The sequence below is a fragment of the Polistes canadensis genome, unplaced genomic scaffold (genome assembly GCF_001313835.1).
Source record: "Polistes canadensis isolate GaletaPanama2010 unplaced genomic scaffold, ASM131383v1 scaffold_91, whole genome shotgun sequence".
Taxonomy (NCBI): Eukaryota; Metazoa; Arthropoda; class Insecta; order Hymenoptera; family Vespidae; genus Polistes; species Polistes canadensis.
In genome coordinates this window covers 456,978-469,647 of record NW_014569638.1, presented here as the reverse complement: position 1 = coordinate 469,647, position 12,670 = coordinate 456,978, and the positions used below count along the sequence as shown (strand labels likewise).

Genomic DNA, 12,670 nt, shown 5'->3' with positions numbered 1-12,670 from the left:
ATAAAATATTATTTAAAAAATATATTAACAATATTATTCATTTATGATGCTGTCCCCTATGCTTATCCTGTACTCTACAAAAAGAAAATAAAAATATAAAAAGAAGTCAAAAAATTTTATTTATTTAAACTAAATTTTAATCAACGTATTTATTTATAATATCAATTCAGAGTACAAATTGTTAAATTAATATGTACATAATTTTATAATCATATACAAATATTTATACTAAAAAAAAAAATATATACGTAATATTACAAATATTTGTACTATTTGTAATAGAAAAAAAAAGTAATAAAAAGTAAGAAAATAAAGAAACGAATACTCGTTGTACTTTCATCACTTACATCGAGTAGTTTTGTTAACTTGAAACATTAAAACCTTATCGCTTTAACTAGAATTAGAATATTACGAGAACCTTAGATTACTAATTGTTTGGTAATTAATAATTACTCCACACGTATAAAGAAACAAACAGATAATTTGAATGATAAATCTTTAGGGCACCTAAAAATACTACTACACCGCAGACTAGATCATTTTGTTTTTTTTTTCTAATTTACAGAATCTTCGAAAAGATACGATACTATTTCGGCAACTCGAGCGAATCGATACCGATGTCCTTCGTCCTGGGATTTTACGTGAGTCTCGTAGTGAAAAGATGGTGGGAGCAATACAAACTTTTACCGTGGCCAGACAATCTGGCCCTTTTCATCAGCGCCGCCATCCCTGGAAACGTAAGTAGAAACTACGAAAGTTCTTTTCTACGATATATCTCGATCTTTCTTTTTAACTCTCATACGAGTCCAAAAAGAAAAAATAAAAAGATGTCAAAAAATGCAAACCAAAAAACCGAAGAAAAAATAAGAAAAATCAGGAGCCAAAAGTCTTTCGAAGAGTTAAGACAAAATTCTGAGAAGGATCAGAGAATGTAACAATTCCCCTAATCTCACCCATTTCTTTTTCTCTTAATACGAATCGAATCGATGAATAGAAACGTCCAAGTTCATCCAACTGCATAAAGTTGCCACTCCGAATTGGATGTATCGTTTAAATCCAGCGGATTGTTGCCCTCGAGCAACTAATACCTAAGTCTAGGTATACTAGAATACCTTATAATTCATCAAATAATAAATAATCAAGATATTCGTTTTATAGGTAAATGATTATCTTTTTGTAGGTTTAATTTTTTTTTTGTCAACATTATCTTTATGTTGCAGAATACTCGATGCTAGAATACTCGAGAAGGCTAAAGAAATAAAATGAAAAAACGAATATGCGTGGCCTCGTGTTATTATATTGAAAATAACCAATTGATTTATATATGTTACCGCTAAAGTGCAGAAATCAGTTATTCTGCACATTAACTAGGGTGATCCGTTAAAGTGCCGAAAATTGTTTCATTTCTTTAATTAACTAGGTAATCTGCACATTACCTCTCGTTAAAGTGAAAATAAGATCTTTGCTGGAACAACAGTAACGTTCCTGTACGCTTAAATTAACATAATGTTATTTATTTATTTTTCGATATTTAAAAATTCAAGTTAATACAATCAAAAAATTAGTTTTTTTTTTTTTTATTAACTTCATACATCTTTACAATTTGTCCGTAGAAATTTGGTAAATTGTTATATAAATGAAAAAAGATAGCACATGGACGGTTTCTCCAATGAGATAGCGTCGCTATTGTCATTTATTTCGGTTAGGTTTAAATTTTTACTAGGTCTCCTAGCTGGATTTTTTTGAGCCTTCTAGGAATATATTGGTTATAGTTATCGTTGACTAGCAGGTTTATGCGCGTATCAATTCTTCTTTTGTATCTACAGGTTGTCTTGGTTATTTCTTCTTCTATCGTGGGAATATATAAGTCCTTCCTTATTTCTTCGTTACGGACGTAACATGGAGCATTCACGATTGTGCGTAGGGTTATGGATTGTTGAGCCTCGAGCTTGGCAATGTGACTTTTCGCTGCTATAGCCCACAGCGGTAATCCATAGGTCTGGATTGGTTTTTTATTGCTTTGTAGATTATTAGTTTGTTCTCTATGCTAAGTTTAGATTTTTTACCAGTTAGCCAAACTATTTGTCTCCTTTTCAGACGAATTTGTTCAATTTTTACATTTATATGCTTTTTCCATGTTAGTTTGGAATCTAGATGTAGTCCCAAATATTTGACCGTAGTTACTTGCGGAATTTCTGTATTTTATAGTTGTAGTTTCAGTATTTGGTTTTTCCTCAATGTAAACGTGATATGTTTACACTTAGTAGAGTTTACCTTAATCTTTCTATTACGTAACCATTCTTCAAGAGAGTTGATTTGTTTTTATAACGATTGAATTGTTTGTTGCGGGTCCTTGTTTATGATAAGCATTGCCATGTCATCTGCAAATGTTAAGACTGTGCAGTTTACGTTTATTGGTATGTCTGCCGTATAGAGAGTGTAGAGTTCCCTGCGGAACCCCAACTTTGATTAGTTTGATGTTCGAATGAGTGTCTTTTATTTTTACATAGAATGTTCCGCTCGAAAGGTAAGATTTCAGGAGTTTGTAATACGAGTGTGGAAAGTCTTTATTGATTGTTTGTAATAATCCGTGATGCCACACTTTATCGAAAGCTTTTTCTACAACAAATTAATTGATAAAATCAATCATCAATCAATTAAAAAACTATAATATTGTAGAAAGAGTCAAACGGTTTAAAATATTATTATAATATAATTAAGGAAATGAATTTGCAAAACATATGATAAAATTATGCTTACTTAATAATGCAATCTAAAGATTGATGATACTTTGAATTACACAGCAAGGATTACAAGATAAGGACATCTATCTGTCATACATTTCAATTTGCAGTCATATTTTTTGAAACCTTGTCCAGTACCAAGGGATTATTTTATTGCTGTTTGATGTAAAAATATTTCTACAGCAAAGACATCTTTTTTCGTTAAAAATCTATCTTTGCAAACACTGAATTCAGATTTTACATACAATTATTTTAAAATAATCGTTTTAGTACCAATTCTATAAAAGAATGTTCACTGTTTCACTAACAATAAGAACTACAGCTAAAATCGAGCGGGCATCAGTTTTTGTTCAATCAACTTCAGATATTTTAATTTTCACAGTGGCACCTTCATCGACATTTGGGTGCTTTGCATTGGAAACTGCTAACATTTTAACGATACGGAAGCCATTAATGTGCATATTATCTAGATAAAATGCTGAAAACACTTGATTCCACACGTTAACGGAGCAAATCAGGTAATCTGTAGATTAGCTAGGTAATGTGCACATTAACGGCTCTCAAGCTTGAGCGGTAACATATACAATGAGTGTCCTTTAAAATTGTATATCCTTACGTTTATTAGATTTTTTCTTGAAAACTATTGATATAGTGTTTAGGATTAAAAAATCTAAAAATAAATATATTAGTATATATTCATTAGTATATACAGTAAAACCTGTTTTTGTGCGGTGGATAGGGACCGCATAAAAGAAATCGTACAAAAAAATATTTGAAAATTTTATAAATTCTTACATATAATAAACAACTTTGTACGATATACTGCCTAAAAATTTTTTTATGCGGTGGATAGGGACCGCATAAAAAAAGTCGGATTTAGAAAATACATCAATGATTTATGAAATAGATGGGAGAATGCTTTCAATTAAATACAATAATTAAATTAGACCTAAAGAAATTGTAATAATATTTAATTTTTCATTGTACATATAAATGGAGAAGTTTTCAAATTATACGTTAAATAGTTTGCTGCTACTCGTCGTAATCCAAAACGCGCATCTTCTTGTGATGAATTGGTTGAAAATCGCTTTCGTCGCTTGAAGATAGGATTTCAATTGATTTATTTTTGGTACCATAAAGTCAGTGATCAGTTTTTGTGACGACGGTCGACTGGTCAATTGCTTGTAAACGTCACGATAGTGAGACATGCATGATCTGAGCTCTTTTTGGAATTTTAAGCGTCTTTCGGCATTGGTATCTATTTKAAAAAAATRCGTTTCCAATTTTTTCGAAATCTGGATCCCTGCATATATTTTATCTGCTGTAATAGATTCCAGTTCTTCCCGTCCATTTTCATAATCTATCAAACTATTGATAATGTCACTATCATCCACAGCTTGGTCCTCAATCATTTCGTTCAGGTCATTATCGCTGAAAGAATCAAAGCCTTCTCCGCCGATGTTATGTGYGAGCGCACTAATTTCAGATAATAACGTTGACGCGTTTTCGGTAACGTTTCGATTAATTACACATTCAGGCCAAATCACTTTCCAGCACRAATTTAATGTGTGTTGTTTGATTTGTCCAATTGCTGCAATAATATGGTTTATGCAGTCTAAAATTGAGAATTTTTTCCAAACTTCGGTCAGGCTTAATTTATCGTTCTCTAGCTTTTTTAAAATGTAGCTGAAAGTTAATTTGATATAATGCGAAGTCCAGATATATCGTTGTCAAGTTCGTAATCAGAGTTCGTCCACAACATTTATTATCGATTTATTAACAATCATATAAGGTATATTGAACATATTTGAGATTGTTTAAGCAACATACATTTCTTTTAACGTTCCTGGCCAATGATGTTTTTGAAGTTGAAAATTTGCAACTAATAAAATATCAGATCAAAATTGTTTATTCGAAGTATATGTAATTTTTAAACAAATGTACTTTGTTTTATTGTTACTTTAATCGATATTGGTCTACTTGAGACACGCTTGAATTGGACCGCAATATCGTAATTAGGAATATTTCAAGTAACGTTATTGTTCTATCAAATTTCAGAAAGGACTAAAATATTTGATAGTTTTTAAAATTCTTTTTATATATTAGTCAACTCATGACTGGCTTCTTTTCTTTCTTTTGTATCTTTTCTCTCGCCTTTCTCATCTCTACTCATCCTTCCATAATCAAACATATTTCGTAATAACAATCGATGGAAATATCTCATCATATATACAAACACACAACACTGTCACTAACACTAACACTTGAAGCTTTCATAATCTCGTTCAACCGTCGATCGACAGGTCTCACTTTCTCACCCCACACACACGCGCGCGCGCGCACACGCACAATTATATAGTTGGTTTTATCTTATTCTCTTTCTCTCTCTCCCTACTTGTACGTCCTCTCTCTTTTTAGTATCGTTTCATAAAATTTTGTCGTTACTGTCGCTTAAGAAGTTACAGTTTACAAAAATAAACACTTAGTAATAACAGAAACGCATCCTTTTTTACGAGCAAAGTCGTTCAAGAGATAATCGATGTAGCCTTACAGTCAAGCTGTCGGCAGCCTATGTTGCGCTTGTGTCTCATTACGCTAATGAATTGCCGTGACACGTTTTGGTGTCGTTAACCCAAGTAGGTAACAGTCGTACCAGGCCACGCCCAGAAGCGAATAAAAAATAATTTACGCCAAACTAACACGCATCCAACAGAAGAATTTACATTCTTTCGATTTTCTTTCTATTATTTCTATCGTTTCTATCATTCAACTTTGTAACAGTTGACATTGAATTACATTCATCCGTATATCGATTAACCTTGACATACATATCTATAATACTTCATTAATTACTAAAAATCTGAATAAATTAGAACAGTAAAGAGCACTTTGCTACGCTTTAAATGAATTACTATCGATTTAATAGAAAACTGTTTACTCAAGTTTTATACGCAACCTTTGTTATGGTGAACTAGTTTAATGGTTTGTGGTAAAAGTAAATGAAACAAAATATTAGACTCCACAGAAAATTCGTAATAACATTTGGATCATTTAGTGTAGTGTTAAGCTTAATTAATAAGGAAATATTTAATTTATTATTCAACAACAGTTAATAAATAGTTACTATAAAAAGTTAAATAATTACTATAAACATTTATTTCTATTAGTGATAATAAGTTTAACCAAATAGTAAATCTATTATAAATATAAAAAATAAAACATCAATTTTTTTTTTTAATTCTTAGCGGTAAAATTTTAGCAAAGAGTTCTCAAATCCTATACTTGATTGATATTCTTAATATACAAGGTATCATATTCTATAAATAGAAATAATTAGGTATTGCATAATGTACTGAATAACCATCTAATTTGATTTATAAATGTTAACGAAATAATAATATTAATAATTCATAATAACCCTTGGCACTCGAAGCGTTTTTCGTTTGGGCGAACCAGCAATTTGAGACGATTTTCAGCATATTTACTGCATTTCTTACAACTATCTTGAAATGATTTCACATACAATTTAATGTTTAAAACTTTTATATTTTAACCCTTTATATATCTTTATACTTTAAAGAAGGACATTTGTTAAATATTAAACCCTGTATTGTTGTTTTGTGTGGTATGTTATAAAGCAATCTTCAAGATGAAAAAAGTATCGTAGTAATATGTACTTTGGTCTTTTTCGCCAAGCTTCATTCGTTCAGAGCAAACCTTGCAATCGTTCTTAACTCTTATTAGCATAACATGTAGCATCTCATTCCATTATAGCCCTCCACATGCTGAACTAAGAACTTTTCTGCTCTCCTTTACGTTGTAGACACAGTACATGTCTATTATATATATAAATATTCCTTCCATTTGTCCCGTGTAAGTATGAAAATAATCTTGACAAAACCTTTCGAATATCATGACAAAAATTTGCACCACTAGGCATGATAGGCTCTGAACTTTTTAATCTTCTTTTACATAGGAAAACTGCTTTTCTTTTATATATATAAAACACTTTTATGTATTCCACGTGCGTAAATATTATGTAAATTAACACGAGCTTTTTAGGTCATTCAATAAATAAATTTTTCTCAAAATCGACATAACCGAGAGAGAGAAAGAGAGAGAGAGAGAGAGAGAGAAAACTATTCTGACAATTTAATATTTATACATTAGGTTGCCGAAAAAGTTTTGTCTCGATCTGAAAAAAATATATTAACATTAACAACATAAGTCGACGTATGAAATTTCCGGAAAACCCAATGAAATAAACAAGAGAGTTGGTAGTCTGACGGGTTTATCAGCTGATCGGAAGACGTTCGAGATCGAGTCAACGACGCGTTGCATGCTTTGAACTTTACGCTTGATCGAGAGCAAGCTTTCAGTTGTGGTCAATGACACAATGGCCGAGAGAAAGTGCAACGTATCGTGACCGAAGAAGAAGGACGAACCTACGCGTCCGTTCAAGAACCGGCAAACCATACCGAGTAGGTTCATCTTTCTTCCTCGGAAATAAATCGGGGCCTCCGTTGCACCACCAACGCTACTACCACCTCCGCTCATAATTTATCTAACGTCTGGCAAACGTATGCTGTTTTGCTTTACCATGGATTAACGATGGGATCGAAATGCAATAGAAGAAATTATTTTCCTTTTAATTCAGTTATCATCATTTTTTGTAAAAACTACTACATTTGTTTGTTGTTATAAAATTAATAAATGTCAATTTCAACATGTTTTTTTTATAAAACCTTCATAAGCTGAAGCGATTAATTTTACTTTTACAATTTTGTTTCGATTTTACGATTAAACCTAACCGACCTATTAATATTTTATTTTTTATATGGAAAATAAATTTTATCAGTTTTAAAGTTTTCATAATCGCTTAATAATTTATATTGGACTTTTATCGTTTCTTTTTTATATTTTTCCAAATTAAAAAAACCGGGCAAAATGTATATCATTTTTCTCTACATTTTTTTTTTATTGAGTTAATGAATTTGACGAATGAGCTGTTAATACACTGGTCATTTCATCGAATTTATTCCGTACCTATATAAACCCACTAACTTTCACATTTCGTTCAGTCTGCTAGTCTGAATTACAGGATAAAATTTGGAGAGAAATTATAAAATAAAAGTGAAAGATTTGCACATTTTAAACTTCTTCTTAGAATTTTAACTAATAAACTTCTGAAGTAATTCTTTTATATGACTCATATAAAATCTGCATTTAAAATGGAAGAATAGAAAGTAAAATAATTAGAAAAATTTTAAATGATATTCATGATAAATACCAAAAATTGTTATTAAAAATAACCATGAATGTATATACAAATTAGAATAATTTCATATAGGTGATATAAAAATTATTTTTTCTAGGGATACATATGCACATACTAGACATTTTCGAGATCTAAATTATTTTGAATTATTTAATTCGTGAAATAATTCCCAAAATACAATTTACAAATTTATCTGGGATTCGAGTAAAATGAACAAATAATAAAAATATAATAAAAAATAATGTACACAAATTAAAAGTGACATTTGATATAAATATCAAATATAATTATTATTAACCTTTTAACCGAGAGAGAGAGAGAGAGAAAGAGAGAGAGAGAGAGAGAGAGATGACGTCGGGTCGAAGGTACTCAAGAAGAAAATATGTGATCTAAAACCTTATATTTCCAAACAATTTAAAAAAAGAATAAAAAAATATTCTTATAATAAAAATATAAAAATTATTAAATAATATTGCTAAATTTTCAAAATTATATATGGTGTTTCTTCAACATAAAAAGAAATTACATATAAGACGTGATTTTGACACCAGAATTCAAGGTACCCGACGTCATCAATTATACCCTTACTAAGATATATTAAATATTAAAAATTAAATAAATTAATATTATATTATGTAAATGAAATTAAATCAAATAATATTACAAAGTAGAATAACTTCACGAGAAAAAAAAATATTTTTTGTATCTTCCAAATCGTTATGATACTAACAATAGTATACAATTTAACATAGTCAATTTCAGTGTTAGTAAGTAAGTAAAATATTTTTTAAGTATCGAAATGAAACTAGCAAGAAATGATACTAACCGTGATGTGTTCGATCTCATCGCTAGTACGGATGTTGTGTTAACAGAGCAAGAACAGCAGACCAGTCGCCTCTAAACTTTTTAAACGTTTTCTTATGCAACAGCCCCTCTCCTCCTCCTCCTCCTTCGTCTACTTCTCTTAACTCACTCTCTTTCTCTGTTCATTCCTCTTCTTTCCTTACCTTCGCTTCTCCACTTTCGACCCCGCGTTACTTTCGTTTCGTTGCCGCAAAACGTTGGAATGCTACGATTTCCAAGCGGAACGCCACCGGTGAAAACAACTCGTGTAATGTTATCCTGTCTGCTGTCTGCTCACGATCATACCTCAACGATAACATTATTTTTACCAATAGAAGATTTAGAAAATGTGAGGATATACGATACTTAAGAAAAAAAGTTTATCATCATTGGATAAATGTGGATATTTTTGCAGTTGAGAATCTATGGTTGTCTTAAAAAGTATATTTTTATAATAATAATTAACGAAAAATATTTACTTTTTTCTTTATTTTTTTTAACAATCAATATTAAACATAATTTTAATAAAAAGAAAAGGTTAATAAAAGGTAAAGTATATTACTGCGCACTTATTACTAATTTGTTTATCTTACTATATATAAATTTATGTGAAACTTTTTCTTGATTATATTATTTATATAATTAAAATTTAAAGTTAATTTCATAAAATGTGATATTACAGTATTAGTATATATTATTTTTAATAGAAATTATACATTTTAAGTGGACAAATTGAAGAAGACACTATAAATATTCACAAAATAAGCAATTAGTATTTAGTATTGCAGCCTTTTACTTTAATTATTGCTTCTAATTGCCGTGGCATGCTTTCCACAAGTTTCTGGAAATAATTTGGATCAATTTGTTGAACTTTTAATTGCAATTCGTTTAAGGGGAAGATGCAGTCAGAAACGTGAAAAAAAGAGAATTTTTAATAATTTTTTTTTTAGAATAATTAAGTTTATTTTATAAAACTGATTACACAGAGTTTTTACATTATCTTTCAACTTGACTTCTATAAAATTTCAAAAAAAAATATTAATTATTTATAAACATATATCGCAATCTTTTTGTTGGATCCCATTTTGCAAGTAGTGCTTCGCGTTGACCTTCAAAACATCTTACTGAATCATATAAACAAAAATATAAATCATTAGTTTAGTAATAAATCTTGTCTTTCAGTAGAGCTTTTATTTTTTGAAAATTAACAAAATGGCGGTTTTGGCATTTTGTTTTCGATTTTCGACAAAAATATCATGAGTCTACTGTTAAAAAAAATTGTTAAAAAATCGAAGTTTTTCACATAAATGAAAATTCTTTAATGAAGGACTAGTTTTTAGTGCTATTAATAAGTAGTAAAAATATTATCAAAATCCATCGAGTGGTTATTAAATTATAATGGTCACCGACTTGAAAAACATATTATAGTTTCGAGAAAAATGCATTTAAAGTTTTTTGATTTGGATACGGTATTATATTTTCATAAAATTTTGAACTCGATGGATGAAGCTAAACTTTTTTTATGTATTTTGATCCGCTGAATCTGAATATCACAATTTTTTGCCGAAAAGTCGAGCATTCAATTTTTTATAGCCAATTGTTTAAACAATTTTTCAAAAAATTATAGTTTTTCGCGATGAATTAATTTTTTTTTATATTTTGGGCAATTTAAAAACGAAAGTATTCTTTACAAAATCTAGCTAAAGCTCATAATTTTTAAGTTATAAATTTTTGAAAATTTCTGAAAGAGTTTTCCAATTTTACACTTAATTTATGTACTTATAGAAATACCAATTAAATAATTACTTACATTATTACAAAGAATGTTATTGTTAACACAATCATCCCATGATACCGCAATTTTATATCCCAAACCACGTGTTCTGGCTGTCTAAAATCCTCATTACACTTTTTGCACTTTACAAGATTCGAAATGGCCGAAATTCAGAAATAAGGTTTAGTATGCTATATTCAACACGACTATCTTCAGATACATCATCTTATATGACACATTTTAAATTTTTAGCTGATGAGCTTGTAACACTTTCATCACGTTCCGCTGTTTTCGGATTGGAAACATTTTATCTTTTAAAGGTACGCGACTTACGAAGATTACCAGATCTCTAAAGTTCTCTAGAATCTTTGCTACGATTCATAATAAAATAATCAAATAAGTTTTTGGACACAGACATACTGATACATAACAAGACTATACAGTCAATTAATTCGTTTCTTTATTTTCAGCTTTCGATGTTTCTTCTTTTTTTGTTGTTTCCACAAGACTATTCATAAAATATAATAGGCGGGTCAAAAACGGTGGCTTGCAGCTTCTGTCCGCTACTTATCAATTGTAGGATATCTCGGAAACTATTCATCGGATTAACTTGATATTTTCAGAGAATATTTTCGAAACATCATACTTCAAAAACGTGCCAAAAACAAAAATCCATTTTTGGAAAATCCTGACTGCATCTTCTCCCTTAAAACACTGTTTTATTATGACATTTTTCTAATGGTATTTGTGTATCCAATAAACTTCATAAATTTTCTATAGGATTATAGTTTACACTTTGTAGTGGCCATTCTAGAACTTCTATTTCACAATCTTGTAAACATATTTTTAGTTTTCTTTCTACTATGTTTAGGACATTGTCCTGTTATAGCATCCATTTCCCATCGAGATCAATATTTAGAGTTGACTCTACCAGATTTTCATTTAAGCTAAAGATTATTCAAAATTTATGCTCAATTCATTTAATTCTGCTCTAGTGTCACAAGACCATTAATTCAAACAAATACGCGTAAATATTAAGAAAAACATTTTTTAAATAATTTTATATGCTAAAAATATATATTGGATATCTGCATACACGTAAAACGTTAAACGTTTCAAATTTATTTCTGACATAATAAATGAAGCTAAAGATTATTCAAAATTTATGTACTGTCCATTTAATTCTGTTTATGACTGTAAGTAGATAAAAAATTTGATTAGAATTCCGAGAGAAAGGAGAGTAGGTCCTTTCAATTGGTCTGAAGAAAGAGAAGAGTTAGCGACACGATTACGAAGGTGCGCGCGCGCACTCGGGCCCATCTAGTAATCGCGTAATACAAAGTACTCGATTTGTGAATGAGCCACGTCTGGTGGATAGCAGTGGTCGAGCATAGCTTAGAACGTTCCTTTCATTGAAATCTAATTGGAATGCAAGACCCGAGGCCAGGAGGATGGTACGACTCCCACTTTTACATAGCCAGAGGATCGTTTGCAAACTGCCAAGCCGGGCATTTTTACACGCACGGCAATAATTCACTGAATTCCGAGGATGAGGAGAAAATATATGTTGTATCGATGTACTTTATGTTTATTGACCAAGAACAATCATAAGAAAAAAAAAGAGGGAAGAAAATATTACGATCGACATCAAGGATGCGTAGTTTAAAGGAAACATAAGTGCAGTGAAATTAAATATGAAAGTAGGACGACACTCGACCATTTGTGAATCAATTTCTCTTATCGACTGCGTGACGATATTTTCCAATCTTCTTTCTTTTTTTTTCTATTGAAAAAATCGTGATATTTGATAGATTCTATTTTTACTTATATAACATTTATCGAAACGTAATAGTTATTATGATGATATTATGATTTAAAAAAAAAAGATACTATTTTTTTTTTAATATTTCAAATATTTTTATAAGTAGTTTTTTTAATTATAATAATAATAATTTATTGTATTTTTAAGATCGTGTTCTTTAACTAGAATACATGAAGATATAATAGTTATATTTTTTTTTATAAAATTTA

General features: G+C 29.8%; 1 protein-coding gene across 2 annotated transcripts in view; it reads left to right on the top strand.

Annotated features, from left to right (window-relative positions):
• LOC106787085 (bestrophin homolog 15) overlaps window positions 1-12,670 on the top strand; it is a 73,984-nt gene that overhangs the window by 33,831 nt on the left and 27,483 nt on the right. For both annotated transcript variants that reach the window (XM_014749135.1, XM_014749136.1), the window contains exon 3: window positions 566-737. In XM_014749135.1, coding sequence (XP_014604621.1) covers window positions 566-737 — 172 coding nt within the window. The remainder of the gene's footprint in view (window positions 1-565; window positions 738-12,670) is intronic.